Source organism: Protomyces lactucae-debilis, assembly GCF_002105105.1.
Source record: "Protomyces lactucae-debilis strain 12-1054 chromosome Unknown BCR37scaffold_5, whole genome shotgun sequence".
NCBI classification, from domain to species: Eukaryota; Fungi; Ascomycota; class Taphrinomycetes; order Taphrinales; family Protomycetaceae; genus Protomyces; species Protomyces lactucae-debilis.
In genome coordinates this window covers 126,499-143,789 of record NW_024467997.1, presented here as the reverse complement: position 1 = coordinate 143,789, position 17,291 = coordinate 126,499, and the positions used below count along the sequence as shown (strand labels likewise).

Below are 17,291 nucleotides of genomic sequence, written 5' to 3'. Positions count from 1 at the left end.
ACGACGACGACAGCAGCTGGACACTTACAAAATATTGCACTTGGACGGCTGCTGCTTGATACTGCTGCTGTGTGAGAAGAAGCTAGACCATGTCAGAGATTGCTCAAGGTGCAGTGCATACAGTCGAGCTTGACGGCTGCACATACAGCTGGTCACAGACCTTGAAAGAAGTCTCCATCACGGTCCCTGTTCCGCAAGGCACGCGTGGCAAGGACCTTGATATCCAAATCTTGCCCTCTAAACTGAGTGTCAAGCTCAAGGGACAAGTCTTGTTTTCTGGGAGTCTTGCCAAAGATGTCAAGGTGGACGACTCGACATGGACGATTGATAGCCAGCGCGAGGTACAGATTCACTTAGAGAAGCTGAATGGCACGAGCTGGTGGGAGTGTGTCATCCAGGGACATGCCAAGATTGATACAACCAAGATCCAGCCGGAGAACAGCAAGCTGGAGGATCTTGATGGCGATACACGCGCCATGGTCGAGAAGATGATGTTTGACCAACGCCAAAAGGAGATGGGCAAGCCATCGAGTGACGACCTCAAGAAGCAGGACATGCTGGCCAAGTTTCAGCGGGAGCATCCAGAGATGGACTTTTCAAAGGCCAAGATGGGATGATGGGATGCTAAGTATGATATGGACGCTGTCGCTGAAAGACAAGAGGAAGAGATATGTCGTCGAACAGGATCGGCCTACCGGAACAGGCGCTTCGGCGGTTTGCTCTGCGGTACAAGGCCCGTCAGCTTGTACTGTCGATACGCCTCCCGTAGACAATCAGGCGACACGGGCCCCGTCTCCCCTCGTAGCTTCTGTACTGCTCTTGCACGCTCCACCAGCTCACCAACAAACACCTTGCTCGCACCGGCAATGACCACAGCGACGTTCTGCGTGACCGACTGATTCAGAACATGGTTCGCAAGCCGCTTGACGGCATTCTTATTGAGTCCCACACGTCGGAAGACTTCATAGCGCGCCATCTGCTGCTCATCAAAGCTCTCGAGTAGTATCCGCATCCTCATTTTCTCTGCAATCGCTTCTTGCTGACTGACAGCCGCTGCTGCTGTTGCATTGCCGAAATCACCTTCATCCAAGTCACTCTCCTCTGCTTCTTCTTCACCACGCGCCGTCGCCGTCTCACCAGCAATTGAACCAGCCGCCGTTGTCCCACGTCTGGCAGCACTCAAGCGTACATTTGAGGGTTCAGGCGTTCCACCTACAGACGTCGCTCGACTATGTGCGCGACTCGCACCAGGTCTTGCACTGCCTGGCGCAGGCGATGCATCGCGACCTGCGGCGGAGGTGGACGTTGTTGGTATTTGGAGTTGTGTGAGTTTCTTGGCTGCTTCCGCGGAGAGCGAGTCGGTGCGACTGTGCTTCCGTGATGCACCTAGGAGCTTAAAGACGGGCTCTGTCATGGCTGAGCAGTGAGCGATGCTGTGGCACACGTCAATCACTATCGGTGTTGGCTGTTGAAATACTTTGGCAGTTGATGACCGAATCAACTTCCACACCAAATCACCAGACACAATAGACATGCTAAAGAGGAGAAGAGGAGAATAGATCGTAAATGAGCTATGAATACTAACAGAAGGGCACTCGTCAAGCTGGCTCTTGTCCTCAAAAAATGATCGCTTCAGACTGGTTGGCAATGGAGCATAAAACCAAGTTTGTAAAGGCAATCTCATGGTTGTCGAGGGTCTCCGTGCCCAGGATGGCCTGGGCGCCTTCGTGGGTCGCCTGGGCGATCGGGCTCAGGTATGGTCATATGTTGACAACATTCGAATTCCCAGCACTTGAATGGACCTTCCCAGTATCTATCTGGGTGTGAGGCGACTGGCAGTCCGCTGCATCCGCAAGCTTTACATATATAGCTCTGGCGTGGTTACTTGCGCGCGGTCTGCAAGGATCACAAGTCTAGATGTTACCTGCGGCAGAGCTGTCAGCAGCATGAGTGCAGCAAATGTGTTGCTATCATGCAACACAATGTTTCACTGTTTTTCTGACGGCTAGTAGTACGCAACGTGGCCACTCTCCTATCGGGTGACATGGCGGCCGCTGACATGCCTGCTGGCTTTGTGGAGATGGATTTGCTCATCTGCAGCTGTGTTCGCGCAGCACACTTGGAAAGCTTGATGAGGCTTTGCTCTATCTTACAGAAAGCGTCGCCGAACTTCCATCGCTGCCTCTACCTATGACTTTCATGTCACAGAAAAAAAAGCTAGACATATTCGCAATTTCAGGGGTAGGCCCTGTCATCAGACACAATTTCGGAGATTGCATCGTGTACCCCCTGAGCTGAACAAAACTAGTTTCTAGAGGACAATGCTGCAGCTCAATGAACCTGAATCCTAGGCTGCTTGCAGAAGTCTTTGCCGATTGGAGGACATCTCACGTATCGGACTGCCAATCTCATCGAACCCCGGAGCTCGAACATAACTAATAGGCCAGGCTAGAAGTGCATCGAACAATGCACTGTGCCGATGAACACGGAGGAAGCCGAATGAACCCGATATCTCCATTTGTCTTGTCGCGCTTCGCATGCGGAGCATGGCGCCTGTGCAGCACGATGTTGGATGTTACCTAGAGCAGCCACGCGGTCGGGCTAGCCAGGAAGATGGATCAACGCTGAGAACTTGAGACTTGAAAGGGCTGGACTCTGTTAGGAATTCAAGTGCATCCCCTGATCACTTGCTTCCGCTGTTATCTCTCTGCCACGTCAGCGCTCATGCACGTGACCTTTAGTTTAGTCTTAGCTGGCAAGAGTGCTATACTCTTGTCCCCCATTCGAATCAAGTCTTATCTGCAGCTGCCCTGCGTGCCTGTGTCTATCACCTACGACTACAGCCTCGCATATCCGCCAATCTCGATTAGACTCTTCTATCTACTGGGCATGGAGTGTGGTCGAGCTGGCTATGAATGATTCATCCGTATCTATTGAGCCTTTTAGAGGTGCTAGACGATGTTGTCAGCTTGACGTGGAGTCTCACGCTTTGAGCTACTTTATATTTTCATGACACAGGAAGTAGACATGAGGCAGGAAAGCCAAGCAATTGAAGCCACGACAGCTCAGGTATAGGAGTAGATGAGTAGACGCTATAAAGGGAATTCTGTCGCTTTACAACAAATCTCACGCTCTCTTTTGTTTTTGTTTTCCTCTGCAACGCAACGACACAACTCCCTCATCAACCACATCCATCCTCGAGCGCAAGGCCTCGCCCGGCCCGCTCAGCACACTCATCCGGCCATTATGTCTGCTCCTGGAAATGTGCGCTCATTTTGGCAGGCGAAAGAAAGCAGCCCGCAAGTATCGCCGCGCTCAAAACAATCCCCAACCATGACCAATCTCGCGACAACAATGGAGCGGAAACGGCAGCTCGAGCAGCGTATGAGTGGAGAGACGGCAGTACCACGGACGATCGAGCTTCCGGACAAGTTGGTCGCCAATAGTCCCTTTGTGCAGTCAAGCAGATCGCCACGTATCTCCCCAGATGTCAAAACAACAACACAGGACAGTGACGCGAACAACGTCAACCGTGTGCGTTCAGCATCTCCCACAAAGTCGTCACTTGTTGATCCGCAGCTCGCACGACAAGATTTGACGCGCTCAAAGTCAGTTACATTCAATGAATCACTCGAGGTACGGCACATGTCAGACTGCTCCTTTGACACGGGCTCTTCCCCTTTTTCAACACGCGCAGGTCGAGATTACGATAGTGACCTCGACGTGAGCACAGATGAGGAAGATCGCCCGCAGCCTTGGCGTCCTGCTGCACATTCAACAGCAGACTTGATGAGCACACCTTCACGCTCACTGCCTGCTGTGCCCCTTCCACCACGGCCTCTTCCTACTCTTCCAACAGCACAGCGTTCCGAACCAGAGCAGAAAGTACTGGCATCTGAGCAAGAGGCTCAACGTCACGCGTATGCGGGTCTTGGCTTGCACCTACACAACGCTCCACGCGCCCAGTCAACAGCCTCATTCGATGCTGACCATGTACAAATCAGACCTCATGCAGAGCGAATCTCGGCAGACATGTCGGATCAAGAGGAGAGCGCAGTCCAATCGTACAAAGTGGAAGACTTGTCAGAGTCAGTCACCTCAACACCCAATCTCTCACCCATGCCGCCGACTGCGCCATCGCCATTCTTGTCGCCAGATCCAATTAGTCGTGAATCGATTCGCAATAAAATTGCACAGCGCAAGGCATTACTTGCTGCGTCGCCAAAGAAGGAAACACCGCTGCCTGCGCTGGTACCGCATTCGTCCTTGGCACCACCAACACAGCCGACATCGCCACCTGCAGTTGAACCAGAGAGTCCGCTTAGTGATGATTTTGGCGAATTTCCACGAAAAGTCTCTGAAGACTTGCAATCACCCGGCGTCCCTGTCGAGCGTCTCTTCATTCCTGAACGGCCAATTGTTAAAGATGCCTCAACTGCTGCTGCGGTCGACAATAAGTTTGCCACGCCCATTAGCTATGATGGTGATGAGTATGGTCAGTCGGATGTTGATTCTGAGCCAGACATTGTGGTGCATCAATATTCGCCCATGCGGCCTACAGAGACGGTGACTGCCTCGAGACGCCAAGACTTTGATGCCTTGCCCACACCTGCTGTCATTCCGCAAGAATTCCAACCGGATCTCGCACAGACTGATGTTGAGACTGCTAGTATTGCAGAATCTGAAGGGACAGTCTCACCAGCACCGTCGACGCCACGACAGAGTACCTTTCTGGACCTCAAACCACTTTCATTGAGTTTGGATTTGGATGATACTGAATCTCTTGGTCTCGAGGAATACATGACGCCAGAGAAACGGCCCGAAACACCCATTACCTCTCGCACAGTCGTTCCATCGAGCCCAATCAAGTCGACACCGTCAAAACTCGATCGTTGGGCAGAGTCGCAAGAGTCGTTGGAGGAAGAGCAGGCTACGATCACGTCTCGTGGTGCAAGATTAAGGACCCGACCAAGTCAAACTCCTGCCGGGACACAACAACTTGCCACTCGTCGTCGTCAAGTCAGTGCTGATCTCGAAGCGTCCATCACTGAAGCTGATGCGACTATTGGTCGAGTGCGCCATGGTAGTGTCACAGCAAGCATCACACCCACAGATGAACGACCTGATATGTTGGCTGCGCAATCGACTTCAGTGCATTCCCACTCAGCGCCCATGTTACAGCCTGTACTCAATTCACTACCCGAAGACTTGTCGTTTGGTGATATCAACAAAGCCTTTGACACCGTCATGCAGAAACAAAAACGCGGCTACGTCGTTCGTCAGCAATCTCGCGTCGTTCATGCACGCGATGGAGATGATCAAGTGAATGCAGTTGAAGCGACACGTTCATCATCACCTACAAAGGGTCATACACGACAATCGAGTTCAGTGTATACAACGGCAAGTGCTGCTTCCTCTAAATCAAGGGCAAGTGAGAATTACAATGCGCACAGACGACAGACTTCACGCGTTCCTGTCAATGTGACTGGTACACCGCGTCTTGACGGTGCCGGCACGCCCATGCCCTTGCAGCCGCTGCAGGATGGTGGTCGATTATTCGTCAAGGTTGTTCAAGTGAAAAATTTGACTTTGCCCATACCAAAAGGTGAGGAGAGTTTCTTTTGCTGTACCCTGGATAATGGCAAACACTGCGTCACGACACCATGGCATACATTGGCAGGGGAGGCCAAGATTCAGCAAGAATTTGAGTTGATTGCCGATGCGGATCTCGAGTTCATCTTGACGCTGCAAGCGAAGTACGAGCCTCCCATGTCTCCCAAGAAGCCAGCTTCTACACTCGGCAGGCTGCTGCAGTCGCCTAGGAAGCACAAGTTGACTGGCAGTGTGACGAGTCTGTCATTGGCTGGGTATGTCGCTGCAGATGGTTCGTTTGCCCGTGCATACTTGGCACTTTCAACATTTGTCAACAAGGCTTATGGCAGGCCGCACTCCATGGTTGTACCGGTTCTGAATGAATGGGCCATTGAAGCAACAGGTCTCGCGAGTACAAGCAAGGGTACACCAACACGTCGTCGCAAACCGTACAAGATTGGTGAGATTGAGTTACAAGTCCTGTACGTCCCACCCGTGGAAGCCAACGACTTGCCATTTTTGCCAACGAGTTTGGGTCAAGCGGTTCGTGATATGCGTGATGCAGCCTGGCACACAACTCAATCGTGTACTGGCTTTCTGTCTCAACAAGGTGGTGATTGTCCGTACTGGCGCAGACGACAATTCAAGCTCGTTGGCAGCAAATTGACAGCCTATCACAGCTCAACAGGTCATATCCGAGCCACCATCAATGTCGCCAAAGCAACACATGTTACGTCCGATGCAGCAGCATTGACGGAGCCCGATGTCGTGGTTGGCAAGGGAGATCGTCAAACGCGTCGAAAATCAGGCTTTGCTGAACGTGAAGAGGGGCATTTGTATGTCGCTGAGGGATTCCGCTTACGATTTGCCAATGGTGAAGTGATTGATTTCTATGCCGACAATGCAGAGGAGAAGCAGAGGTGGTTGGAGGCGCTGACGGTGGTGGTGGAGCAACCGCCTATCTTGAAGGCTTGGTCGAAGCGTATTTTGGAGGCGGAAAGTGCACGATGAGAGATGTTCATGCAGCTGCTATAGAGATCTGACATGTACAGAGAATTGAATGAATTGTTTGAGCCTACATCGATCCATCAATCCATTTTGCCCTCAAAGGGTCTGCAAAGCTCTCGCCAAGCTTTGAAGTTGCCACTGTCGTCAATGTTTAGAAACATGTCAAGCTCATCAGGTACGATTGTCTCGACCCATTGACAGATGCCAAGCAGAACGATATCTGCATAGCCAAAGTCTTCACCCGTCAAGAACTTTCCAGATTGGCGAATTGCATGAAACAATGGAGTCAGACCGGCTCTCAAGCCTACGAGGTGTGCGTCACGATTCTTGGAGATGTCGGAAAGACTCTCGACATTGAAGCGTTTGCAGCGCGTTTCGGAAAAGTAGCGACCACCACGCTCATCCAGCTTTGGTGGGATTTTGTCAAGCATCCATTTCAGAGCATGTGGTAGTACTTCTTTTGCGCAGTAGTCTAGCAGCCGCTTGTGGACGTCCTTGCCACCTGGAAAGATGGTCGGCTCGGGATGCTTCTCTTCCAAGTACTGCGCAATCTCAAAGGACTCGGGTACCCAAGTTCCTTCACTCTCTCCTGATGCTGTGCTTGTGTCCAGCAAAATTGGACAAATGGGTGTTTCGGCGTCTGCTTGACCGTGATGACCGATCTGCGGCTTGATGTCCGGGTAAGAGATCCAGCGCGTCTCATAGTCGAGCCCTTTGACTTGGAAAATCGGCCTCGGCTTGTATGTATTGGGAGACCAGCAAATAGCTTTGCCGTCCTTCCCGGCGACGTTATTGATGTCGTAGAGGTAGTATGTCATGGTCGCTGTCTCGGGCATACTTCGGTCGTGGTTCATGACGTGAAAGTGATGCAACAATGACGAGATGGCAACACAGTCGGGGTGGCATATATAACACGAGAGACATCCCCAGGGCCTCTTCTTCCATCACCCACAAGAGTCAATCAAGATGTCAGATGCAAAGATCCAGAATGAGCTCAAGGCTACAAAGCAATTTGGTGCGAATGTCGACACGTCAGGACTGCCACTACCAGAAGACCTCAAGAAGGACAAATGTATCCTGAAGCCCGACGCAGAGGGACATGCCACCGATGCTACGCGTGTGCAAGAGTCTGGTGACAAGGAGATCCAAGGCGGACCAGAACTCAGGCCATAGAAGATCAGGCCAAAGACAAATGGAGTGGCAAATCGGCGGCAAAGGAGTATTTGACCTTCAGTCGTGTTTGCACTTCCACTCACCGACACTACCCAGCTGCAGATATGAAACACCAGACTACCAAGCTCATCTCATGGTTGACTCTCGTTGATAGTAACGATTGAACTACGTGAAAGCATCGACATTTCTTTCTAGCCACAAGTGAGTTTAACTAGATTGCAGCTGCAGCTGTCAGAACCGCTAATAGTTGCAAGAGCAACTGCATTCAGGCATACCAGGTCCAGTAGCGGAGTGGATGCATTTGATGTAGGTCATTTGATTTGACTCTTTCCATCCTGAACACCATTCGGTCCCGTCAGATGAGAAAGCGCACCTGGCGGAAGCCTGGCAAGCCTGGTGAGTGACTTTTCCGATTCGTCCATCTCGTAAGACTATGGTCTGACCCACCTGAACCATCCCACAATTTGGCGTGTACCCGGTCAAAGTCTCGGCCGTGGCAAGAGCCACCATGACCAGCAACCAATTGACAGCAGTGTTGACCATGTTGTCTTGATTTGAACTACCGGAGTTAGAACAAGGACAAGAGGTCTGAGACAGGACTTTACGTACCTGACCTGAATGAACGTTTTCAATTGGGACTTCAAGATGAAGTGGATGGTATGCGTCTTGGTTTGGCAAGAGAGCAATTTGGGCTTCTATAGCTGACGGCATATACAGGAGACTGCAGCTGATCAGGTGATGACCAAGCCTTTTGTTCAGGGACAAGAACGTGGTTCAAGTACCTGCATGTTGAACACTTGTCAAATTCCGGGCATGTATCGAAATAGGAGGAACCAAATAGAGCAGGCCTAGACTTATGCTCGCTTGAAACTACTAGTCAGCGCCCATGTTGCCCCCCTGAAATTTCCCGTTCCAACATCTCTAACAAAACAGCGGCCTTGGCATACCCCTGACTTTGAGCCGTTTGCGATACGAGCTTCATGGCTGGACCGTCCCTGCAATTGCCGTGCATCCGAAGAGGCCTTAAGCACTGCATCTAGGAGTAGACAACCCAGACCCGTAGCCTTGCCCTTTCCAAGATCAAAGTTGCCAGTGGTCAAAAAGCCAATTAGCTCTCCAGGCTGGTAGCTTTTGATGGAGCCGGAACACTCGACAGCGCTGTAGATACGTGCGCGCGCACTCGGACAGCCGCGTCCTGTGAGGGTGATCTTGACTTGAACAATACCACGTGGATGTGAACGTCCTTCATCGACAAGCATAGGTAGCTCACATGCATGAATGAGAACAGGTGAAAGTACGGTGACTGGTACATTCGTTTTCGCGAGAGCCGAGGGCGCTGTGATTGATCGACTAGCGAAGGAATCTTCCACCTGCGTGTGCTGACCATGAATGCTTGCTGGCAATACCGCATCAACCTCCATGTACATGCTGTCAGTGTCAGTTTGTGAGACTGGCGAGCTGCACAATTGCTTCGTCGAGCCATCAACATAAGTTAAGAAGGCAGGTTGAGAGACAGGGAGTAATGTTGCGTCAATGTGGGTCACCTCCATGCTCTTCTCTGCCGTAGCCTTTGATGCCTTGAGCGCATTGGCATGTTGCTGTAGCAGAAAGTACCAGTCACACGCGAATGGATCGCCCAGCTCTGGCTTGCCATCGATAGACTTGTCCCAATTTTGGCGCTTGGCAGGTGGTCGACGCAGGTGAGCAACTTGTAGCTCATCACGCAAATGTTTCGCTTCTGCATTACCAGCATGTGTACCGGGGAAGTCGGTCGGAAAGTGCGGTACGGATGACTCGTAGTGAACTTGCTTGTATTCTTGAACGCCGCCAAAACGCACATGTGGGATATGATTGAATGAGTACCAAAAGTCCGTGATGGTGGCCCAAGGTGCTTGTAAGCAAAACCCAAGCCGAGTGCGGGTTAACAAAACTGGGATAGTGTCATTGGGTAATTCAGACTTGCTCTTGTCAATGTCGCTCTGCGAGGGGCGGGAACGATTGCATTGGTCAATCTGGTCCACAAGGAATAGTTGCGAGCTTGGTCCTTGAATAGGCCACTCATTGAGGTGCTTATTGTGCGACTTGGCCGGCTCAGTAATGGGTCGCGGCGGAAATTGTCTGCGAGAGTCTCGAACAAGGAGTGGCAACACAACATTCGCTGGTACCTCCTTTGGGAGCAGACCGTGAAGAGACTTGAAGACACGGGTGTGTTCATCATCGGCATTTGACTTGAGAACCGTAAGCAGTGTGTTGATTGCCATGGGCCCAACAAGCTCAATGGACCCGAGAGAAAAGCGCGCATCAATGATGCGCACGAGATACAGCTGTTTCTCTTTTCGCATAAGAACCAGTACTTGCCAGACGGATGCAAAGGCTGTTGGATGGAGACGAAGTTGCACACGAGCGTGCGTATCTGTTGATGACCCATCCCAAAGAACAGAAATTGGACACAAATAGGTCTTATTGAATGCATGCGCCTCAACAGCACGGGTACCACGACGTGCACGCAAACCACCAGCTTCTTTGGACCGTGTCAAATCGTCCAGCAGCGAAGCAATGTGGGCTGCTCTGCCTTGTAGTATCAGAGTGCACATGTACGATGTATCGAAGATGATGACGCCTTTAGCTTTGGAAGCACGATGTGTTGAACGATACGTCTTTTCATTCGGAGACTGCGGCAATGCATATCCCCAGCGTGTGAGCATGTGTGCACGCTTGCTTGTCCATAGATGGCTCGGCAGCCAAGTTTTGTTTCTCTGACGCTTGCAGAAGCGACCGCCTTCGGTTGCCTTGAATGCTGGCAACGGTGTACCTTCCAGTCGCTCAGTTTGCTCCTCCACTTTGCGTTCTCTGAGCTGTGCAAGTTTGCGAATGGTCTCGCGACGTCCTCGTTTGCGCTTGAAGGGCACGCGCTTGTTTTTACTTGCACCTCCATCGGCATCGTCAATCTCTGCACGCGCACGCGATCGCAGTCGTTTTGGCACACGCTTCGGGTTGTGGCTTGCGGCACGTCGTCTCAGGTAGCGTGGCAGACTTTGGAAAGCTCGCTGCACGCTAGACTCTCGTGATTTGCGCATAGAATCTCGCAGCGCACGGATCTCAAAGCGTCGAGCATTGAGAAAGTCTTGTATAGGGAGCGCGCCTTGTCGCAGTGACTGTGAAGCCGACTGTGTTGCAATACTTCGGGCGTCTCTGTTCCTCTGCCGTTTTCGATGTACGCCTGCAGAAAGAGGCTCTTCACGAGCGCGTTTGACGCCCATCCTGCTCCAGGCCCGCTTCACGCGACAGATAGATGGATGTCAGACATTCGGGTGTGGTCTTCAGCGCGATGAATTTGAAATTTGAAATTTGAGAAAGTCCAGGGGCAGGAAGGCATGGACGGTGAATATACATGTACATTAGTAGATGCAGACGCTGCTACTCTGTCGCAGTGCAATACGCATTCTCGAGCGTATTGTGACAGCATCGATACCCCCAGCTAAATGTCTTGGCATCAAACCAAGAGCCCCAGACAGATGAATGGCCGTTCTTGAGCACATCTTCCTGGTACCGTGACTTGCGTACCGTGACCTTTTCTGTACCATCCGCATTCATCGACCCATTTGCAGCCTCTTCTTCAACTAGATTCTTCGGCAGCGCTTGTGTGACATTACCATAACGTGCGGCAAGCACCTCCTTCTGCGCTTCTGCCGCTATCCGTCTCGCTTCCTGCTGCTTCTTGAATAGAAGAGCAGCCTGAGACGGTGTACTGTTTGCATGCACAGCGTTTGCAGCATGCTCACCCGTCCATGCAAATGACTGAAGCGTCTCAAACGTTGCCACATCGCCTGTCCGGTCTGCAGCTCGCGTGAAAGCCGACTGCCGCTCGTCTTCTGTCCGTACCTTCTTCGCCTTTGGATTGTAACTGTCGACATCATAGTCTGGCTTCAGGTACTTGGCCACGTCTTCACGCTGGCGCATGTGATTGCTTGTTGCTGCTTTTGTCACGTCCGTCAGCTTCGTTGGATTCAGCTCATCTGAGCCAACAGCCGTGTCGACTGCACCTTCAAGGCCCTTCTCCTTGCGCATTGCATCCACACGGTCAAACCGTTCCTTGAGCACTTGCGCATGGGAATCAAAATCATATCCATTCGCCACATCGCGTTTCCCATCCCAAGTCATCTTGACCTCTTGAATCACCTCGTCATGTTGTATATCCTCGCCTGTCCAGCGCGCGCCTCGTTTCCGTGGCCGCTCAAGACACTCTTTCGTCTTGTGTGTCAACGCGCCGCAATTCTCGCAAGCGCCTTTACGATACTTTGTTGCAGCAGGACCTGTGGTCTTGAGTGTCCGATCATACCAGCCAGACTGAGCTGCTCCCTGGCTGCCGTCCGAATCGAGCCGCTGGTGTTTTAGGGATGATTTAGCACCTGTATCAAGATACCAAGGTGCTTTTGAGATGAAGGACGGGATATGCGGGTTGACCTTGTTGCCCTCTGCATCTAATTCTGCGCCCTTCGTATCCTTACGCGCCGTCCCTGCGCTCATCCCGAGCTTGTTCTACGGCAGTCAACGGTCTTTGTCGCATTCCTAGTTTTGAAATTGCTGCAAAGACGCGACGGGAAGGCAACGACCAGCTGGCTCTACTCTCAGCATGTAGAATGGCCGATAGAACATGGCCTGGCAACTGCACAACATGTGCTCACTCACGACATGATGTATTGAATTCCTTGCATACTTTAAAACAAATCAAAAGGCTATGCATAGTCTAAGTTGCGTACCAGCTGAATGCGAGAGATGGCACGCTTTTGCGGGTGAAAGATGTGAATAATATGCTTGTCCACACACGTCAATGCTGTCGAGCCTCCCATGAACATTAGTCGCGCTCATTATCAGCCTCATCCGTCTCTGCTGGCTCATCCTCATTCTCTGCGTCCTCCGTGTCGTCCTTCTCGGAGCCTTCATCAGTCGACTTGGGTGCCATGACTGGCTCTTCACCAGACGTAGCTCCCTTTGGTAACAAACTGAGTCTTGGCCGACTTGAACCATCCTCCGTGGGTGTCGCCTCGCCATCCTCCTCACCGGGCGTCGCGCCCTTTGGTAGCAAGTTGAGTCGCGGCCGACCTGCAGAAGACTCTTCTGTCGCAGCAGCCGTCTCTTCTTCATCCTTGGGCTCACCATCATCACCTTGCAGCACAGCAAACGCATTCGCAGGCTGTTGCGACATGGTGCGCGAGTCCTCCCTCGAAGTACCAGCATGCGATGGATTCCTTGAGCCAGCGGCACTCCGTCCAGGCGCCGTATTTCTAGCATTCTGCGCCAAACTGCCACCAGGACCAAACGACGACTGCTTCGATGCAGAACGATCGGCAAACTTGCCAAATGAGGCGAGATCACCCGCAGAACGAACAGACTTCCATCCATCAGCAGAAGTAGTGATGGTTGGGCCATGTGATTCTTGACGTCTCGAGCCAGAACGGACATCCCCGCGACCAAACTCCATTCGACCGCCACCGCCACCAGGAGGTCCACCCCGATGTGAAGGTCCACGCTGAGCTTCCTTGGCAGCTGCCGCTCTCGCTGCTTCGTCGTGAATCTCTTGAATGGTCTTTGGACCCTTGGTGTCAGCACCACCGATCCACTTGGCCTTGCGCAAATCAAGCACATCCATGAGCATGAAGCGATGACGAGAAGAAATGTTTTTGTTTTCCGCCATCTCCTCCAAACGCACAACATACGCATTCATCAAAGAAGCTCCGCGCTCTGACGCATCGAATGAAGCACCGACTGTAGTGATGAGCTTTGTAACAGACTCAACCTCATCCTCCTCAGGCTCCTTGACATTCGAGAGCAACTTGACGATAATTTGGTGCATAATCTTCTCGTTGAGCATGCCAAGTTTGTAGACTTCTCCAACGAAGCGAACGAGACCAAGACCACGACGCTTTGCGGCAGCCTCAATGTAGTACTCATCAGACAACATGGCTGCCTCTTCAGTTTGTGCCTCGCCCTCAGGCTTAGGCGGCAATTGTGACTTCCAACCACGCTCAAAGTCTTCCTGACAACGCGTGAGCAGATACTTTCTGAACAAGACACCTCCGGTGATTGGCACACCGTCTTTATTCTTGAGACTGTCATCACTGACGGAAGGATCAATCGTCTCCATCATCTTGCGGCAGAAGCGAGCATACATGTTACTGAAATGCGCCTCATCCGTTGCCTTTTCGAACGTGAGTGCAATCACTTGACGCAGCGTCCGTCCATCTGTTTCATTCTTGGATTGACTTGCAATCTCCAAAATCTGATCCGAGATACGATCAAAGTTGTCCACCGTAAGCTTATTGAGGAGACCTTTGACTTTACGCTGTACCATCTCTGGCGCCATTTGTGTATCCTCGCCACCCGGTAGAGGCTCAGACTCGGCAGCCGCACGTTTCGGTTGCCACCTGTTGCCAGAGTTCGCGAGAGGCTTGACATCTTCCGGAGCAATGGTGGGTGCGCCTACTTGATTCTTGTCTGGTCGATTACTTGGCACACGACCACCCATCGCACCTGGCTTACCGCCACGCTTTGAATCTGCGCGTGGTGGAGGGAGTGTATTGGTACGCGCCATTCCGGGCTTGAACGTTGCGCCACGCTCAAATGGCTGAGTACCCAATGCAAGCTTTGGATCAATACCATTCGACAACATCTTGGTAGACTGTGAAAACCGGTCTGCTGAGCTACCGAGGGGCTTTGGGTTGAAGTTTGGTAGGCCAGAACCACTGAAGGGTGAGCCAGTGGTGGGTGTACCACGATTTGAGCCAGAACGACCACCCATACCAGGCTTACCGCCACGACTATCCATATCGCCAATCGTCTCCTTCAACCGCTCATCCCAATTGGACATGGGCTTGTCTGTGTAGACCTTTTGGAATTGCAGCAAAAACTCCTTGTCGTACTTGAACTTGCCGCCCGTGGCATTGGCATTGAGCGATGCAAGTGGCGCATTGATGCCACTTGGGTATATGACGCTCTTCAAGTCATCAATCTTGCTTGACTTTTCGAGACAAGCGAGCATTTGTGAAGGCGCAGCGGGTTCAGTGGCTTTGGCGGTATCCACAGTGAGCTTTTTGGCATCCTCGTCCACATGCTTCGTTTCCACGACATCACACGTCTGATCCGCAGCAGCTGGCTCAGCAATCGTATCGAGCGAAGCAGAGGCAGACGATTCAGGCTCAGCAGACTTGGAAGCAGCTTGACTCTTGGCTTTTTCTTCTTCCTCTTCAGCCTTCTTAGCAGCGGCAACAGCCTCTTCGTCAGCTTTAGTCTTGGCTTTCGCCTCTTCCTCAGCTTTCGCATCAGCATCTGCTTTTGCCTTTGCGGCCGTCGCAGCAGCAGCAGCTTCCTTGTCAGCCTTATCCTTAGCTTCCTTCTCAGCAACCTTCTTCTCATCCGCTTCTTTTTGAGCAGAAGCAGCCGCAGCAGTAGCAGCCGCAGCGGCTGTTGAGTCTTCCTCCTTCTTCTGGGCAGCAGCGGCTTCATCCACCTTCGCAGAACTCTCAGCACGTCGTGCAGCCACTTTTTCAGCGAATGCTAGTCGAGTTGCTTCATTCTTTGCCTTGATCTGTTCTGGTGTTTCTTGTACGGCAACAGCCGGTGCCGGTGTTGAACTCTTTGGGATACTTGCAGAAGACGCAGGACGATCAGTCTTCGTGCTGCTAGGTGCAGGACTTGCTGATGCAGCAGGCACAGTCGTACCCGTCATAGCAGCAGTAGCAGGCGTTGCAGCAGATGCACGTTTTGGTTCAGCTTTGGGTAAGATGACTTCTTCCTTTGTATCAGGTCGTGTGATGCGAATAGCAGCAGACTTGCGGGGTGTGGTGAAGGTTGGTGCGGTAGATTGTTGAGGTGTGCCAGTCGACCTATCCGACAAGGATGCACCACCACCACCAGCACGCGGCACAAGTGATTGCAAGTTTGGGTTCTGGTATTGGTTGCCACCGGGGTTCCCTTGCTGTGAACCACCCGGTGTTTGTGGACCGCCATACGGCATAGCTCTGCCTTGTTGATTCATATAACCACCTGGTTGTTGTCCGCCTTGCAGATGTCCGGATTGTGGGTAACCGCCATAACCGCCTTGTCCGGAATACGCAGGAGAAAAGTTTGGGTAGCCATACATACCTTGTCCATGCATTTGTGCGTAATTGCCATACATAGGTGATCCCATGGGTGAACCCATGCCCGACATTTGAGCATGTTGCTGTTGTGGTGTTGAGTGTGGACTATTGACAGCTGCACCGCCTGGACGAGGAGATGCCATGGCTGCGTTATTACCGGCAGGGCCACCAGGTGCTCCTGCTTGTGAAGGACGGCCGGGTGTATGACGTGGTTGGTTGAATTGGTTCATGCCACCACGGTGAGGACCACGATAACCTGGCATAGCTGGTGAATAGCCTGATTGATAGCCGTAGCTGCCTTGTTGTGCTTGTCCGTAGTAGCCTTGCTGAGGGCCCTGGTTGTAGTTGGGCATACCGCTTGGCCTGAATTCAGACGATTCAGAGTTTGTGCGTGAATGCACTGGCTTCTGATATGCGTTAGTCATGTACTGGAGGATGGGACAGGGGTTTTCTCTTACATTCTCATTGTTTTCAAAGGAGCCGAATTGAGGGATGTCCTGCTTCTGAACGACACGCGGCGGTGCACCTCCTGATGCAACGGGTTGTGCTTTGCCAGGTGCCGGTGACTCTTGTGAGACCGGTCCAGGTGTGCCGGGTCCAGCGGCATTTGAGAAGTTACCAAATTGGACACTCGCTGGTGTGCCTGATTCTTGCTTACGAGGAGGCATGTGCACGCCACTGCTCGCTCCCTTCTGGTGGCCGCTGCCGCCGGTTGAGGCTGGGCCGGTCGTCGCTTTTGAATCTCGTGCTGCGGGGGTCGAAGCTGCTGCCGTTGATTCCGGTTTTGTGTCTACAGCGGCAGGCGTAGATGCAGCAGGTGGTGTTCCTTGTGCTGGAGAAGGAGCCGCTACAGCAGCCGGCGCAGCAGCACTGGGCGTGTTTGATTTGCCACCATTCGCACCTTGCTCAGATGCAGGCGATGCAGCTACTGGAGCCGCCTGAGCCGTTTGCTTTCCCTGTGCAGCTCTGGCATAGCTAAAGACAGCTTTTTGCTGGGTGCGTGGTTTGTCTTGTGCAGAAGACGCCTTGGAGTCGCTCATTCGGTCAAGCGCGTCTCTGTTGCTGGAAATGCTCTCGGTCCCTTTTGGATACAGAAGGAGAGACTTGCTTCCCTTGAGTACAAGCTAGAGGAAGAGAGGCCGCTGAGGTAGAAGGCCTCTTACGCTTGAGCTCGGGTTGGAACTTTTTTTTTCTCGCTGGCCCTGTCTCCTCCCTGGATTGAGAGTGGTTGTGTCGCTTGTTTGTGGGTGTGAGACCTGATGCAAGTGCCCTCGATGGGATACTGCTAGACTGGACTTCCCTCTACGTGCCCGAGACCGTGAATGACTCTGGGCCGGATGGGGGGGAAGGAATGGGTCTTGAGTGTGTCTCTTGCTCGCG

The 17,291-nt window shown here is 52.3% G+C and overlaps 8 protein-coding genes across 8 annotated transcripts; 2 read left to right on the top strand and 6 right to left on the bottom strand.

The window, feature by feature from the left end:
- The first annotated feature begins 1 nt into the window (after position 1).
- BCR37DRAFT_355706 (nuclear movement protein nudC) lies at positions 2-1,010 on the top strand. Its single transcript, XM_040868190.1, has one exon. It carries the CDS (start codon positions 90-92, stop codon positions 615-617), a length of 528 nt encoding a protein of 175 aa, XP_040726609.1. The 5' UTR covers positions 2-89; the 3' UTR covers positions 618-1,010.
- On the bottom strand, positions 692-1,012 carry BCR37DRAFT_345191 (TAFII28-like protein; the record flags this gene model as incomplete). Its single annotated transcript, XM_040867606.1, has 1 exon — positions 692-1,012. The coding sequence occupies one exon, from the start codon at positions 1,010-1,012 to the stop codon at positions 692-694; it is 321 nt and encodes a 106-aa protein (XP_040726608.1).
- Positions 1,013-5,625: 4,613 nt separating this feature from the next.
- On the top strand, positions 5,626-6,591 carry BCR37DRAFT_334645 (uncharacterized protein; the record flags this gene model as incomplete). The annotated part of the gene is made up of 1 exon (XM_040867150.1): positions 5,626-6,591. A coding segment is annotated over one exon (966 nt), but the record flags the coding sequence as incomplete, so codon positions are not given.
- An 89-nt stretch (positions 6,592-6,680) lies between these two features.
- BCR37DRAFT_391586 (uncharacterized protein) lies at positions 6,681-7,436 on the bottom strand (the record flags this gene model as incomplete). Its single annotated transcript, XM_040871026.1, has 1 exon — positions 6,681-7,436. The coding sequence occupies one exon, from the start codon at positions 7,434-7,436 to the stop codon at positions 6,681-6,683; it is 756 nt and encodes a 251-aa protein (XP_040726606.1).
- Positions 7,437-7,745: 309 nt separating this feature from the next.
- Positions 7,746-8,427, bottom strand: BCR37DRAFT_377600 (uncharacterized protein). Its single transcript, XM_040868862.1, has one exon. The coding sequence runs from the start codon at positions 8,314-8,316 to the stop codon at positions 8,014-8,016; it is 303 nt and encodes a 100-aa protein (XP_040726605.1). The 5' UTR covers positions 8,317-8,427; the 3' UTR covers positions 7,746-8,013.
- Positions 8,428-9,377: 950 nt separating this feature from the next.
- BCR37DRAFT_345167 (ribonucleases P/MRP protein subunit POP1-domain-containing protein) lies at positions 9,378-11,033 on the bottom strand (the record flags this gene model as incomplete). Its single annotated transcript, XM_040867604.1, has 1 exon — positions 9,378-11,033. A coding segment is annotated over one exon (1,656 nt), but the record flags the coding sequence as incomplete, so codon positions are not given.
- Positions 11,034-11,202: 169 nt separating this feature from the next.
- BCR37DRAFT_334633 (Pre-mRNA splicing Prp18-interacting factor-domain-containing protein) lies at positions 11,203-12,255 on the bottom strand (the record flags this gene model as incomplete). The annotated part of the gene is made up of 1 exon (XM_040867148.1): positions 11,203-12,255. A coding segment is annotated over one exon (1,053 nt), but the record flags the coding sequence as incomplete, so codon positions are not given.
- A 207-nt stretch (positions 12,256-12,462) lies between these two features.
- Positions 12,463-17,283, bottom strand: BCR37DRAFT_365615 (uncharacterized protein). The gene is made up of 2 exons (XM_040868270.1): positions 16,370-17,283; positions 12,463-16,318 (listed from the first exon to the last, which is right to left on the bottom strand). The coding sequence occupies exons 1-2, from the start codon at positions 16,949-16,951 to the stop codon at positions 12,629-12,631; spliced, it is 4,272 nt and encodes a 1,423-aa protein (XP_040726602.1). The 5' UTR covers positions 16,952-17,283; the 3' UTR covers positions 12,463-12,628.
- Positions 17,284-17,291: the final 8 nt, after the last annotated feature.